Source organism: Lepidochelys kempii, chromosome 3, assembly GCF_965140265.1.
Source record: "Lepidochelys kempii isolate rLepKem1 chromosome 3, rLepKem1.hap2, whole genome shotgun sequence".
Classification (NCBI taxonomy): domain Eukaryota; kingdom Metazoa; phylum Chordata; order Testudines; family Cheloniidae; genus Lepidochelys; species Lepidochelys kempii.
In genome coordinates this window covers 205,342,880-205,359,837 of record NC_133258.1, presented here as the reverse complement: position 1 = coordinate 205,359,837, position 16,958 = coordinate 205,342,880, and the positions used below count along the sequence as shown (strand labels likewise).

Here is a 16,958-nt window from a genome sequence, read left to right as displayed (position 1 = left end):
AATTACACAAAAAATTAGTGAATTACAAAAGAATGTAAAGGTTAAAACAGGTGCATTGAGCAAATATCTCTTAACCAAGCATTTTGGTTTTCTGCAGCGATTTTGTTGAGCAATGACCTTGATATAAGATTTTTTTTTTCCTGGAGTTGATTTGGAATTGCTATTATCCAAAGATAACAGTGACCTCACATAGATGTTAAACCACATTAGTAAATATTCTCTTTGGTAAATCACTGTTTATTATTACTTTAATATAGTTGTACTAACTTTAGAAATGCATATTACACTTTTAGCCATCCCAGCCTTTAGGGTAAACTGTATTTATCAACTACAGTATCTAAAAATGATACTTTCGTCTTGACAAGCTGCAAGAGCAGTTATCATCTAGTCATGCAATTCTTTCACCATATTCATCTGTTCAGGTGCTACATCTATGTAGGTTTTTCTATGACCTCCATCACTGAAGTACTAGAGCACCTCCTAAAATTACAGAGCCAAATCCTCAACTTGTGTAAATCAACATAGTTCTGTCGAAAATAATGATGCTATGTAGATTTACACCAGCTGAGGATCTGGCCCAAAAAGCGTACAAATGAAGGTATACTTATTGAACTCGCTTTTCCTTCTACTCAGCAGAGGATGCTTATTGTTTCTATTTTGCTTGAATTTTGTGAGAAATAACCCCGCAGAGCAGCCTTTTAAACTGCCAAAAGGTAGTGTGGTCTAGTGGATGGGGCACTATATTGGGACTAGGAAACCTGGTTCTACTCCCAGTTCTACCGTAGACATGCCACGTGACCTTGGATAAATCACTTACCCACTCTCTTTCGGAGATGCAGTCTGTTTGATCTATTTAAATGGTAAATTCTTCATAGCAGGGACTGTTTCTTACTATATTTTTCTAAAATTCCCAGCACTATGTGACCCCAATCCTCGCTGGAGACTCTAGGCTTTACTGTAAGACCACTACAACTGAAATACTAATGGTGTTGGAGGTTAATTCTGGTGTGACTGTGCTTTCTTTCACTTAGCCAAAATCAATCAGCTACCGAATGAATAGACAAAAGATAATCATGCATTTTAAACCTCATATATCAGTGTTGTGGCCAAATATTTCACAGGTATATTTTGAGCTGTGCTCATGTTCTAGTTTTGTAAAATTAGTTGCTAGGTTACAGCAAGCTCTCTTACTCCCACAGCGTTTTGCTAGTTCTTCTCATTTCTTTCTGCAGTATGTTCTTTGATGATGTACATGAAGTGTTTGGAATGTTTTAAAAGATGTTATCTTTTAAGAGGACTGTGAACAAGTCAAAAGGTGCAGTGAAAGAGTTCTAATAATGCTTTTGGTATTTAGAGTAGAGGAGACACTCCTTGTGAGGCCTCCCCCAAAAGGGCTGTTGTAAGGTTCCTTCTGGATCCATGACACAGAACCCAAAAGAGAGGGGGACCAATGATTTGATTTTCATAGCTTCTTCTAAGTCAGTGGTTCCCAAACTTTAACAGCCTGCGAACCCCTTTCACTAAATTGTGAAATCTCGTGAACCCCCTCCTAAAAATGAACATTTCCAGAGATTTAAGTTTAAATTTCTTCCGCATTCCGTGGGGCTCCTGCTGCTGGACCCCACTGACCGCCCTGGTCAACTGAGTTCAACTGAGCTCGGGCTGCAGGTCCCGCTGACCATCGGGGCTTGGGCTGCCAGCCCTGCATGGAACGCTGGGGTTCAGGCTGCTGACTCCCACACTCACGGGGGCGGGGCTCAGGCTGCCAGCCCCAACTGCCCGGCCCCACTCTCCCTGGGGTTCGGGCTGCCAGCTCCGCCACTGATGGGGGCAGGGCTCGGGCTGCCAGCCCCAACTGCCCAGCCCCGCTCTTTCTGGGGCTTGGGCTGCCAGCCCTGCGCGGAGCGCTGGGGTTCGGGCTGCCAGCTCTCCCGCTGACAGGGGCAGGGCTCGGGCTGCCAGCCCCAACTGCCCAGCCCCGCTCTTTCTGGGGCTCGGGCTGCTAGCCCCGCGCTGAGCTCTGGGGTTCGGGCTGCCAGCTCTCCCGCTGACAGGGGCAGGGCTCGGGCTGCCAGCCCCAACTGCCCTGCCCCGCTCTCCCTGGGGCTCAGGCTGTCTGCCCTGCAACTGGATCTCACCTGTTGCCTCCAATGCCTGGGGTCCTCTGGCCGCCATTAGTGAAATTTTTCTGGCAAACCCCCCTGTAACGTTCTGCAAACCCCAGTTTGGGAACCACCGTTCTAAGTCTATCTCTCCCCTTTAAACTCTCTGTTCTTACTAAGGATCTCTGAACTTAGGGAACGAAAAACCCCTGAAAAGCTATGAGGGTTCTGTTGGCCTCATGCCATGAGTGAAGGTGTTGCACAGATGGTATCTTAGAGAATCAGTCCTTTTAGGTTGTTTGTGTGTATATTGTATTTGTAGTATGCCTGTGAATTTAGGTTTCTGGTAAATGAAAAGCTAAAAATGCCTTAAAGACACTGGTAATAAAGAATCACAGTTCATGGATCTATTGATAAAAGCCCTGATTCAGGAAAGCTTTTAAGCATATACTTAAGTCCATCATTATTCAGGCCATTACTCAAGCACATGGTACTTAAGTAATGTCCTGAATAAGAATGCGTTCCTGAATCAAGGGCAAAGCAAAGAAAAAATCCGTAATAATACTTACATAATTAGGCTGTGCAATTTGTACATCCAAGCGTGTAGGGATTCCTGGTTTGGAAATATGCAAGTAATTATAACCTCCGGGAAGAACACCTCCTACCACAGAGAAAACAGCTAAGATTAATATCTTTGTTAATGTTGTAAATCACAATTTATTTATTCAGCCATAAAACAAAACAAGCAAGTTTGACCCAAGTCATATGTTATTTACTAAAGAACTCCTCAGAGAAAAGGAAAATGTTGCTTTTTGATGGCATTCATATTGTGTATGTTTTTGTATTTTTGTGTATTTCAGTGCAATAGTCACACTGGGCCAGATTCTGATCCCAGTTATATTGGTGTTAAAATGGAATATAGCCACTGATTTCAGTGGAATTATTCCAGATTTACAACTGTGTAAATGACATCATAATCTGGTCCATTATTAGTAAATAATATATTATTTATATTTCTTTTGGTAACTGGTAAGATGTAGTACGCAACTAAAGACAAACTACGGACAGTGCATCTCAAAGGACACATTTTCAAAGATATGTGCAGCATGTAACTCTTGCAAATAACATACACAGTTATGCACAAATATACATCAACAAAGCAATGGATTTGTGCATATATATTGCGATATCCTGTCCCTTTAAATGTTTGGACACACTACACTTCCCCCTTCCCAGTGGCCTCACTTTTGTGTTGGTTTTAGTTTTGCTGCCAGAATGATAAAGCTACCATTATAGCAGACAGCTGTGTTTCTATCCATGCCTTCTGTGTCTATCTCCTTCTCTGCTGGGTCCAAATATAACATATTGGTTATAAGGACCCTCTATCCCACGAGTGTCCAGTGCTGCCATTTTCTTAAAAAGAAGAAGAAAAAGTAAACAGATAATATTTTAAGAACGGAAAAAACTTCTAGAAACAAGGTGGCAGACTGCTGCTGCATTGTGCTTCAGGCATAGCTGGAACCAGCCAGCTAGAGAGGAGGAAGTAGGCAATTAGAAGTAGAACAAAGGAAGAGGTTTCTGCCATTGCTGCTGAGCTGCCAGAATTGTTTAAACAGAGCAGTGATGAGTAGGGTTGCCAACCCTCCAGGATTGGTCTGGAGTCTCTGGGATTAAAGATGAATCTGTAATTAAAGATTATGTCATGTGATGAAATCTCCAGGAATACATCCAACCAACACTGGCAACCCTAGTGATGGGGAAACAAGCAGCCATCTTGGCTGAACCATGTGCAAGCAGGCAGGGAGACAGATTTATCCTGTACTGAGGGCTTCACCCAGCAGAGGGTGCCCAACTGCAGCCAAAGGAAGAATTCTGCATTCTGCAGTGTAGGCACTCAGCAAGCAGAAGTTGATCAAGCACAGATAGCACTCTCGTCAACCCAAAGAAACTTCCAATGAAGTGTTTTATCTCTGTTTGATGTATTGGTTACCCATTACTAGCACAGACTTCAACAAAGAAAGTGCTAAGGTTGATGCTTTCTCTTGTGAAGGGAATGGTAATAAAAGGCACAGTGTTAGGACATAAGAATCCCCAGTTTACACAGTTCGTGTCAGGTCAATGTGAATTATCTGTGAATCATGGTTGCATCTTACGGGGAATGCGAGTGATCTTTCCAGAATCACTTCAACCTCTGGTTTTAGAAGGTCATCACAAAGATCATTGTGGCATTGTTTGGATGAAGACAATAGCCTAGAGTCATGTCTGCTGGCCAAGGATCAACAAAGACGTTGAGAGGAAGATCAAGTGCTATGCTATGTGTTAGCAAATTCAGCATGATCCTGGCCCAGTTCATCTATATCCTTGGTCTTGGCCTCAGACTCCTTGGACACGTATTCACATGGACTTTGCTGGACCATGAGAAGGTTACATACTTTTGGTTGTAGTTGATGCCCATTTGAAATGGCCATAAGTTTTCAGAATGACTTCTACTACAGCTACCAAGACCATTGGACACCTTTGTACCTTGTTTAATCAATTTGGTTTATTGTTACAGTTGGTGAGTGACAACTGACCTCAACTGTGTTCTGGAGAATTTCAGAGGTCCCTAGCTTCAAATGGAATGATCATATATGCTCTGTTCCATACCATCCTGCAACAAATGGACTACCAGAACATTTTGTACAGACACTTAACCATGCCTTAAGAGCTAACAAATGTATTTTGAGTCATCAGCAGAAATTAGACAATTTCTTGCTTGTCTACAGAAATGCCCCACATGCCACTATCCAGGAGTCACCTGCAACTCTTTTCTTGAAGCGATCTTTGCATACCTGTTGGTGTGCATCCTGATGGTGCCTCTGGTGCAGCCAAATCCCAAGCTGTGCATATTGATCAATGATGTGAGATTTGTCAGAATTCTTTTGAAGCAGGAGACTTAGTGTGGACTTGCAAATATGGTTGTGGAATTAAATGGGTACCTGGAGATCTTGTAAAATTCATGGGATCTGTTTTGTCTGTGGTGAAACTATCCAGTGGTACTCTATTGATTGACATATGGATCAATTGCAGTCTCAGCAAGTACCAAAATCCAAGGATGTTCCAGTAGGATTTTCTGTTCCTCTGATTGAATCATCTCCAGTTAAAACTACTAATTTTGATGGCTTGGTGAAAGAAACTTTGGTATCTGGTCTAGTTGATTCCTTACCAGGTCCAACTGATTCCTTATCATCCGCTGTTCCTGTTGTTCAGCACACTGCCCCACCACCATCACCATGTTATCACAAAAGAGTGTGAACATCGGTGGTGCATCTGAATTTATAAATTGTTTAGTTAGTGATTTGCTATTCCAGGGCAGAATAATCCCATGCAATTTAAGAGTCTGAGGTAGGCCACCTGTAACCTCTAACTGGGTTATAGAGTGTTTTTTGTTAGTCATGTAAATGATAATATATATATGTTTGTGAAGTTCTTTAAAGTAGGGTGGAGGAATGTGATGTCCTGTCCCTTTAAACATTTGGGTGCTCTGCAGTCCCCTTGCCTCACTTTCCCATTGGTTTCAGTTTTGCTGCCAGAACAATAAATCTACCACCACAGCAGACAGCTGTTTTTCTATCTGCTCCCTCTGTGACTATCTCCTTCTCTGCCGGTCCAATTATAACATATATCAGACATACTACATGTGCAAATAGATCAGAGGACACATTTTACTTGCAGTTACCCCATTTGCATACACTACTGTGATTTTTTAAGGGGCCCAAAGGCCTGCACGCATTGGCTGAAATCATACCTGCACACAGGGCCAACTCCACAGGCTCTGTGAACCAGTCAACTCAGCCTTGAGCACTAGTGCTGGCTCTCTGTGTAGGGGTGAATTTCACACAATGTGGTTGATCCATTGCAAAGGATTTTGAAAGTTTGGCCCCCAAAATGTCAGCTACCCAGTTTGTTTCAGATTAACTATATTTTGGAAATCTCACAAGTCTAAGTGTTTTTTTACAAAATTTCTGTTACCGCCAGGATTTGGCTCGATGTGAAATAACAAGAGAATAGAATTTCTTGGTATATTCTGAACCTTCTGTTTTGGGACTAAACCAGGAAGTGCAGAGACACACTAAAATGTAACCTTCTATGTGTTACTAGGAATCATTTACAGCAGATTTCAGCATCAAAACTGATTCCTTTGGGGCAAGATTAGAGAAAAAGTTATTTTATTGAACTTGTTGGCTCAGTCCCTAATAAGAACAAGGATAAATCACAGATAGCAAGAAACTGAGTTGTTTCATAAGAGTTTGTTGCTGACAATTAGATCATGAATATGAAATTCTCAGAAAATTCAATCAGTCAAAGGCAGTGGTGAGCTGGAGCCAGTTTGCACCGGTTCGCTAGAACCGGTTGTTAAATTTAGAAGGCCTTTTAGAACCGGTTGTTCTGCGAGGGACAACCGGTTCTAAAAGGGCTTCTAAATTTAACTTGGCAAAAGTGGCACCTTAGGTGCCGACTCCACGGGTGCTCCAGACCTGGAGCCCCCACGGGGAAAATTTGGTGGGTGCAGAGCACCCACCGGCAGCTCCCCACCCCACCTCACCTCTGCTGTGCCTCCGCCTCCTCCCCTGAATGCGCCACCCCACTCTGCTTCTCTGCCCCCGCCCCCCCCGGCTTCCCGCGAATCAGCTGTTCGTGCAGGAAGCCGGGGCAGGCTGAGAAGCAAGCCGCAGCTTCCCGCTCAGGCCCAGGGAGGCAGATCAGAGGTGAGCTCGGGCGGGGGGGGGGGGCGCGAGGAAGGCCGTCCGCGACACAGCAGGTAAGCCGGGGCGGGGGGGGGGGCGGCGCAGGGGAACCACTCCCCACCCCAGTCACCTCCACCACCCTCGGCCTGAGCAGGAAGCCGCGGCATGCTTCTCAGCCCTCCCTGGCTTCCCGCCGAACAGCTGATTCGCGGGAAGCCGGGGGGGGGATGCCGCGGAGAAGCAGAGCGGGGTGGTGGGTTCAGGGGAGGAGGCGGAGCGGAGGTGAGGTGGGGCTGGGTGGGGGGTGGGGAGCTGCCAGTGGGTGCTCTGCACCCACCAATTTTTCCCCGTGGGTGCTCCAGCCCAGAGCACCCAGGGAGTCGGCGCCTAAGGCGCCACTTTTGATGTGATCAGTAGGGGGAGTGGCTGCTCCCCCTGCTCCCCCCCAGCTATGCTCCCCCACTCCTAGGAGCCAGAGGGACCTGCCGGATGCTTTCTGGGAGCTGCCCCAGGTAAGCACTGCCGGGACTCCCCACCTTGCCCACCGGCAGGTGCCTCTGGCTCTTAGGGGTGGGGTGGGCACCCACTACGGTGGCCCACGAGACCCTCCTGCCTGGTTCTGGGGGCAGTCAGGGGACAGGGGTTGATGGGGCAGGGGCGTCAAGGAATGTGGGGGGGTTGGATGGGGCAGGAGTCCCGGGGGGCAGAGGTGGGCAACGACCCCCTCGTGGGGTGAGGAGGGAACCCGTTGTTAAGATTTTGGCAGCTCATCACTGGTCAAAGGTGTAAACTGCAAGGTTGGGAGAGGCAAATCTGAAAGATTTCAAGTACTGTAGGCTAAAAACTTGTATGTGTTGTTACAAGCTAAGTATAAGTGGTCTAATTAGCTGCACTACATGTTCTCATCAAACAGTGTTAAGCTAGACACACCTTTATCATCAAGAAGTGAGTCTAAGGATAGAGATGAAGAATTAACAGCAAACAAATGGAACAGAGAACTAGTTTGATGGTAGTAAAAGTGTGAGGACATGGAGTCTTCCTTCACTAGCATGGTTAACTATAAATAAAGTAACATTACTCCTGCTGCAGGTACCCATCAGCTCAGGTGTACAGCATAAAATTTACTACAGTTCAACAATTTGTTACTTAATATTTACTTATACAAAAAATACCAACAATAATAATATAATTCATGCCATACTATGGCATTTTGTACTACAGAAGAAAGTACTGAAGAAAACATAGAAGTGTAACAGACTGAAGAATTTGTTTTTGACATACCTTGAATTTTACATCCCTTGTACATAGGTATGAGTCTATCCAGATCTTCTGGTGGCTCAGAAACTGGCTCAAGAGTTGGATCAAAGAGATTCAGCATAGCTGCAGCAAGCTGGAAACCGATCTCTTTCGAACTGAAATTGCTGTGTGTCCATTCATTTGCATAATATATATTGGAGAACTTGGTTAAAGGACCTGCTGCTCTGATACTAACGTCATTAGTATGGAAGTTGGCATCAATAACAAGTCTTCCATCATAAACAAGGCACGCATCATTAATCGCCTTGAAGGTTTCATAATCCACTCCCTTGTTGGAAAAGTTAAAGAATGCCTAAAAAGATGTAATAAGTGTAGGTCATACTACATTAGTCATTGTCTAATACAATAAATGAGGTTGTGTGACTCATTATTTCATGTTATTTATTTATTTTACAAACTACAGCACAAAATACAACATGACTTTGTATACCCTGATGTGGCCTACTGACCAAATTTTGAGATTAATTAAAAGTAAAAGGGACCCAAAGAGCTGAGATTTATTGAGCTAAGAGTATTCATAATTTCTTACTTTCTGGTTAAAGAGATGTACTGTATTTTAATAGCTATATATTATTTAGTACTTTAAATATCCTGAACTTAAGTACATATTTTATCTTTGTCATTACAAGTATATGATAAAGAACACAAGGCTTTACAAAACTCTCCCCCACACAACATACAAGCCAAATTTAAAAACAGTGTACTTGAAAATAACACAATTTCATGCCTTTGAAAAGGTATTTGTTCATTACACATATTTTTGTATGCTAAAGCTATAATATTTATGAGAAACCAAAACTATCATGTTTGTCAGATTAGTTTGTATACTCTGTAGATATGATGATATTCTATTTTTCAACTAACAAATGTTTGGGTTAATTTCAAACATTTATTAGTACATGAAGATGAATGATAAAATATAAACTAGTTAAGTAAAAGATTTTTCCATCAGAATTATGAGGTGCTAGCTTTCTATTTAAGTTTTCTTGATTATATGTCATGTTCTTTCTTCAACAAGGTTTGCATCTCTTTCTAACTTAACATTTTTTTTACTATTATTTACAGCACAAAAACAAAAACAATGAAAAAAACAGTTACCTACCTTTCATAACTGTTGTTTTTTGAGATGTGTCACTCATGTCCATTCCATTCTAGGTGGGTGCACTGTCACGTGCACAGTCATTGGAGATTTTTGCCTTAGCAGTATCCGTAGGTTCGGCTGTGGCACCCTCTGGAGTGCCGCACTCATGTGTCGATATATTAGGCACCACCAGCCCTATGCCCTTTCAGGTCCTTCTTGCCAGCAACTCTGACAGAGGGGCAGGAGAGCAGATAATGGAATGGACATGAGCAACACATCTTGAAGAACAACAGTCACAAAAGGTAGGTAACTGTTTTTTCTTCGAGTGCTTGCTCATGTCGATTCCATTCTAGGTGACTCACAAAGAGTATCCCTAGAGGCAGGCTCAGAGTTCATGGCCGTGCGGCTTGCAACACTGCTCTACCAAAGCCAGCATCGTCTTGGGCCTGCTGGGTAAGTGCATATTAAGCCGTAAATGTCTGAAAGCTTTGTTGTGTAGACATAGCCTAACTTACTAACTACACTACTTAACAGGTACTTACTAACTAACTACTGTGAACAAACTGTTTACAAGACGCTAAGAGCTGGAAGAAAGGAGAGAACCGCTAACCACTTGCTAGGCAAGGGAAAGGCCTCCAACCAACCGCCACAGGTGGTAAGAAGGTACGGAGAGGGCGTAGGGCCAGCAGCGCCTAATATACCAACGCATGAGCGCAGCACTCCCGAGGGAGCCACAGCTGACCCTACGGATACCATTAAGGCAAACATCTCTGACAACTGTGTACATGGGCACGTACACATCTAGAATGGAATCGACATGAGCAAGCACTTGAAGAAGAATAAAAAGTTAGTAAATTCAAAACTGATAAAAGGAAATGTTATAACACAATGTCTACTTAGACTGTTTTCAGAGTGGTAGTCATGTTAGTCTGTATCAGCAAAAACAAAAACAAAAACAAGGAGTACTTGTGGCACCTTAGAGACTAACAAATTTATTTGGGCATAAGCTTTCGTGGGCTAAAATCAGATGCATCTAATGAAGTGGGTTTTAGCCCACAAAAGCTCATGCCCAAATAAATTTGTTAGTCTCTAAGGTGCCACAAGTACTCCTCGTTTTTTTTCTTTTACTTAGACTGTGGAACTCATAGCCACTGGAAGCTATTGAGGCCAAGAATTTAGCAAGATTGATATAGGTATTAGATATTTATATGCATAGCAAGAATATCCAGATTATAATTAATTATGATGAAAATTTTGGAAGGGTTATTAAACCTCATGCTTCAAAGCTTAAGAAAATCTCTAATAATTAGGGATCAGGATGAGACCTACGAGGGGTGTCAGATTATCCCACATCTGCCAACTGTGGGGTTCTTGCTCCTTCCTTTGAAGCATCTGGTGGAATATAACACCCCTGGTGTCAAGCTGCAGGATTTTTCTAGTCAGCAGTCCCATTGGGGCCAATTGCCCCCAGGGCCCTGCGGAGGATTTTAAGGGTATAAAAGGGATGTGTGTGGCCCCATCTGCCCTTCAGTTCCTTCCCTAATTTTGAAATTCTTTATCTGAGACTGTGAAGAAAGGGGAGGCTGGGCAGGTAGTATGACTATTCAGAGAATACTCTCAAGGAACAAGTTACTGGTAAGCAACCTCTCTTCTTCAAGTGCCCTCTGCATATGCCCCACTTTTGGGGAAATTAGTAAGCAGTTCAGCTCCCTAGGAGACATTCTAGGCAAATGAGGACTTTAAACCTGCCCAAACTGGCATCAGCTGTAGATGGCAGTCCAAGAGCGTATTGGAAGTGGCCACTGTTTCACACTCCCACATCAGACTGCAGTGAGGGACATTTCCCTCTCTGCAAAATATGTACATTTACAGCTTCAAGCAAGAACTTAACAAATTCTACAAAAAATAGGAGAGCTGCAATGGATGCTGTCTTCAAATTAGTTGAATACTTTTGATATAACTGGGTGAATGAACTCTTGGCATATTTTAATAGGGATGTAAAAGAGACTTTGGGAAATGCAGACAGATTAGAGGCCTATTCGCGGTAGAAATGGAGATGACTTTAGACTGACAATGGGAATTTGAGGGTACCAACTGTCACAATCACATTTCACATATAGACTACAGTTTCCAGAGGACTGGTCATGTGGTTTGTGCCTCAGTAAGTCTGGTCAGTAGCTATGACTATGAGTAAAAGTCTTTTCCTCAAGTGCATGGTGCGAACAATACTCTGACAACTAGCAGAGCAAGAGCTTCGACACACAAGGCTTCATCCCAAATCAAATGAGACACTGGCACAAGAGGACATATCCCCTGGGCAGGTAAATGTATTCATCTACCTTGGGGTACTCACAACACAAGAATCCTGCTACAAAGAAATCCAGAGTCATTTGGAGCAGCCATGAAGGTAAGGCAGCTACCTCAATTAACCCCTGTGGTACATGGACCAATCCTTCCAAAACCTAGGATATTGCCAAGTGAGTGAGGACCTGTTGACCCAAGCATATGAGCGTAAAAGCTGAAATTACAACCCATGCAGTCTGGATGAACTCATATCACAGTTCTGAATGTTTGAAGTGCAATAGATTGTTTGGTCAAAAATTACCTTTTTGATAAAAAGAAAAAAGAAAAACCACACTAGACATCTGAAAAATGCTCTCATCAATCATGTCAGCAATCTAGATCTCAGGGTGTTCACCCAAGATGATTCAGGATCAGTGGAAATTTGGATCAGGCCTTGAATGCAAACATATTACAAGTAGACTTGGAAGGATTAGATTTTTTTTATCAGTAAATGCTGATTAATGTCCATTTCACCAGACACACACAAACAGAGAAAAAAATTTCCATCAATAATAAAAATTTACTGATAGTCAAAGAAAGAACATTTTTGCTAGAGAGCTTATTAGAGTTTAAATCTAAAAACTTTACATTGATGTTGATGGTTTGTGTATTAATGATTAAAAAGCTTTATCTTTTTGAATCTTAGTCTCTGCTGTCATTAAATAATTATTGTCTGACTCCAAACACCATTGTCTGACCTCCCATAATTTTCCACAACTGTGAAATTTAAAAGTGATAAAAATCAGCAAAAAATTCTTAACCCATAATTTTGCACAACCATGAAAATTTAAATTGATAAAAATAGTAAAAAATGCTTAAAAATAAGCTTTGACATTATCCATCAAAATTATTTAAACAAATCAAATGCTGCCAAGTCTAATAATAAGTGAGGAAAAGAAACAAATTAAAAAAGGCATGGAAGGGGCTGGATGAAACAAGGATTGATCAATAATGAGAGCAGTTACACAATTAAGATATGAACATGCCTTGATTGTCCCACATAGTTTTTAACGTAGGTGACATGGCAGAAGCGAGACTTTTGGAAGAATGTTATTGAGGAGAGACTTGTGACTTGGCATTAAGATTTGGAGAAAGCATTCCATCCACATGGGGCGGCATGGAAGAGAACATAGAGGCTGCAATGGGAGAGGGAAATGAAGGGCGCATGGAGTTTGGCACCCTGGCATAGCAGAGGCACTGCAGAAGGAGATAAGCGTTCCTATGATGTATGTATGCTTCTTCATACATTAAAACATTTAATCAGTACAGTATTATTAAAGGAATACTAACAATGGTAGGTCTAAAATTAGACTTACCAGCTGTATAATATCCGTCAAGAGGGGGCAAGAAAATTGTACGTTTTGGTATGCTGCCTGCTACCATGCATGACACTCTATGAGCCACTTTGTCCCCTGGCTGGGAAGGCAGGCGGTTGCAATGAGACAGTTCTCTGGAACAGGCTCTGATTCTCAGTGTCTGGGCTTCTCTCACCCAGATGACTGAGTGCAGAGCAGAGCAGAGCCTCGCCAAACAGGGATGGGGCGGGGCCAGGAGGAGAGGAGATCAGTCCCTGACATCAGCAGCAACTAAAGCAGGACTCTTTCTCCCATCTTTGGGGTGAGAAAAGCATGGAGTTGGGAAGTGACTATGGCAGACTCATCACAGGGGGAGAGCTGGGAAAGGCAATGAAGTTGGAGGGGCAAACAGAAAGGGAGAGACAAAAAAGTAGGTGAGAGGGGCGAATGATGGAACAATAGGGGCACTTTGAGGAGACGAAGGGGGAAAGAATGAGGGAGTGTGGGGGAGATGGAGGGGAAATGAGGGAGTTGGTGGCAGAGCAGACTAATGGTTCTGTGTGGGAGGGAGGGAGAAGGATAGGTTGAAGGGAGGGAGGAAGGAAGGGAGGGATGGGGTAAGGGAAGGAAGAATGAAGTGTTTATAGGGAGGAGGAGGAGGAGGAGAAACTGGAAAGTTGCTAAGAGGAGGGAGGAAGGGCGAGACGAGAGGAAATGTTTGGGGAGAAGAAAGGGTTTATAGATTCCAGGAGTAGAGAATTGGGAGGGAACTTTATTGCTGGGAGTCTCATGAGAGGAATTCCCCTCCAACTTGGTGGGCAAACTTACTACACAAATGGGGAATGCATGCAAAGCAAAGACATGTCAAGATGGTCATGTGGGTGCCTGTAAGTGCATATCCTGAAACTTAGATTCATACAAACAGTTCTTAGTCAGACAACTAAGCCAACTGATGAGTAAGTGTTAAAGGATTGGCCCAAATAGTGCAGTGCCGATATTGTATTTTAATTGCAATCCTGAATTTAGAGGGCTGATACATATTTCCTTCTGGTAAAGAAAATCTATTTAAAATAGTTAGAATAAGTGTAGGTTAAATTTCATGCATATCAGTATTAACATTGTGATCTTACAATTTGACTTGAATTCAGTTCCCTAAACAAATTTAGATCACTATAGGTAGGAGTACTGTAAGTAAGTATTTTAAGAATGATTTTGAAAAATAATTAAAACTACCTGTCATTCAACAGTGAATAGCAATTTGTATGTCCGTTGATTTAAACACTTCTTTAATCCAAATCTGTTTGGAAATCTAAAATGGTTTTATTTTTTTAAAAAAATCCCTCAGATTAATAAGTGAATGTTAAATCTTCCAGATACACTGAAACCTAGATAAACCAACCAGGATTAGCTTGGTCTGATTATCTTTGCAGGCTGAACAAAAGGAATACAAAGCATATACTTACTGTACATTGCAGTTTAAATGGTCTTGTATTAGTCGTGAAAGAAGCACATTTTATAGGATCTGGGTGGTCACCTTCATTCCACTGTGCCAGTATACTGTCATAATAGACACACACATCGTTCTTTGACAATGCCTCTTTAACAGCTTTTTCGATTGCATTGTTGTTAAGGCAAGTTACATTTGAGCTAAGTGGTGGCTGCACGAGGTGTATGCGAGAACCATGAATTCCAAGAGATAGGAGGGTTTGTGCTGTGGAGTAAATGTCAATGGTATTCCCATAGACAATGACATTCCCTGAGGGAAAAGGGAAAAAAATTCTAAGACACACAACAACAACTCTATCAGTGTAACTCAGACGATGATAATACAGAATTGCTCTCTTTGACCTTATTGCTCTGATGCGATGAAGCAAACAATGCTACATAGCAACAGTAACTAAGATAATTTAGTGAAGAATTTGTGCAAAACATCCTACAAAGTAGGCAAATACTTACTGCAGAAGTATGACATGGATTATGACCCCAGAACTTGAAACTATGTTGATGGAAAACCTCTATAATAAAAATTTTGTTCCTTACCCTTCCTTCCCCCTCTGTCCCCTTCCCCCATTTTGCTTAATTAAAGCACGTATTAGAGACACAGGATAGAAATCACAACATATGTTTTTTCTCTACGAAATATAGAAATATCACCTTAACAGGAAAACACTTTTTTTTTTTTTTAAGTTTTGAAAATTACATAGAAATGGATCTGGATTGTCCCCTCTTGCAGTAAGACAGCTGCAGCGGCACAGGAGACAGCAAACAGAGCTGTAAACAGGACTGAGGTGGGAAGGCGATGACAGATACAGAGGCAGCAGTAGTAGTAACCCAAGCAGTGGAAGACACAATGAAGATGACTGGATGTAGAAGCTGCGGCATGTACATGATCCTGGAGGGGGGACCTGAAAAGAGTTTTGTCTGCATGAAGTGCCACCTGATAGAGCTGAAGGAAGAAAAGATCTGAGGATTGGAGATGCAGGTGGAGACTCTGCTTGAGTTTAGAAGGGGGCTCGAGCGGATGATGGAGCAAAGACATGAGGTGGCTGAAGAGAAAAGCTCAGACTTGCAGATGGAAGCAGAACCAAAGAACTCTGAGGGGATACTGCTGGGTGAGGAAAGTGGACAGTAGAAGCATGTGACTAAGAGAACAAGCCAGAGGAAAAGGTGAGCTAGTGAAAGAGAAACAGAGCTCAGGACCAGGTTTGCGGAGTTCAAGAATGAAGAAGGGGCACAGCAGGTGGTCACTGAAGGTGAGAGGGCAAGGAAGAAGAGAAGAGCAGATAGTCCTATAGGAAGAGGTTAAGAGTCAATGGAGATAACAACACCAAATATGAGCCCCAAGAGAATACGGGATGGGTTGCAGAGGACAATAGGAATCGAGAGGACTTGCAGGCAGAGGGAACAGGGGATAGACTGCAGAATCGCACCATCACCAGGAAAAGGCAGGTCTATGTGACTGAGAAGAATAGACAGGCCTGTAACAAAAGCTGATCCAGAGAACAGAAGGGTGTGCTGTCTGCCGGGTGGATAGAGGATCCTAACAGGAGCGGGAAAGAATCCATTGATTATCCTTCATGTGGGAACAAATGATACGGCTACATTCTCATTGGAACATATCAAGGGAGACTATTCCAGACTGGGGAAGACACTTAAGGAAATCGAGACTCAAGTGATCTTCCGTGGGATTCTACCTGTTCCTAGAGAAGGGCAACAAAGGTGTGACAAGATTATGATGCTCAACAGATGGCTCAGGCAGTGGTGCTATAAGGAGGGCTTTGGGATGTATGGTCACTGGGAAGCATTCATGGACAGAGGACTGTTCTCTCGGGATGGCCTTCACCTGAGTAAGGAGGGAAATAGACTTCTAGGATGGAGGATGGCACAACTGATCAAGAGAGCTTTAAACTAGAAATCTGGGGGAGATGGTTGGGAGATGTCCAGGTAATCTCCATGGCTGATTTTAACATTGAGCGGGAAGAAAACAAAGTAAGAAAGGATACAGCTGTGGGTAGGAGAATGGACATAAGGAGGAAAGGTAGTGTACATACCAGTCTAATAGGTGATACTGGTGGTAGAATGTCCGTGCCCAATTGGGTAAAGAATGTGAGCGAAGCCAAACAGCAAAAATTAAGATGTTTGTTCACCAACGCGAGGAGCCTGGGTAAGAAAATGGAGGAACTAGAGCTACTGGTGCAGGAAGTGAAACCAGATATTATCGGGAGAACAGAAACAGGGTGGAATAGTCGTCATGACTGGACAACAAGTATTGAAGGGTCTGTGCTGTTTAGGAAAGACAGAAATAAAGGCAAAGGTGGTGGAGTAGCACCATATATCAATGATGACGTAGACTGTAAAGAAATAAGAAGTGATGGAATGGATAAGACAGAGTCTGTCTGGGCAAAATTCACACTGAGGAAGAAAGCTACTAGAGCCTCCCTTGGGATAATGCTTGGGGAGTGCTATAGACCGCCGGGATCCAATCTGGATATGGATAGAGACCTCTTTAATGTTTTTAATGAAGTAAATATTAATGGGAATTGTGTGATCATAGGAGACTTTAACTTCCCAGATATAGACTGGAGGAGAAGTG

The 16,958-nt window shown here is 42.8% G+C and overlaps 1 protein-coding gene across 3 annotated transcripts in view; it reads right to left on the bottom strand.

Annotated features, from left to right (window-relative positions):
- The window catches only part of CFAP61 (cilia and flagella associated protein 61), a 209,966-nt gene that overhangs the window by 42,496 nt on the left and 150,512 nt on the right, over positions 1 to 16,958 (bottom strand). For all 3 annotated transcript variants that reach the window (XM_073339783.1, XM_073339782.1, XM_073339785.1), the window contains 3 exons: positions 14,329 to 14,621; positions 8,111 to 8,438; positions 2,672 to 2,763 (listed from right to left, as the gene is read on the bottom strand). In XM_073339783.1, coding sequence (XP_073195884.1) covers positions 2,672 to 2,763; positions 8,111 to 8,438; positions 14,329 to 14,621 — 713 coding nt within the window. The remainder of the gene's footprint in view (positions 1 to 2,671; positions 2,764 to 8,110; positions 8,439 to 14,328; positions 14,622 to 16,958) is intronic.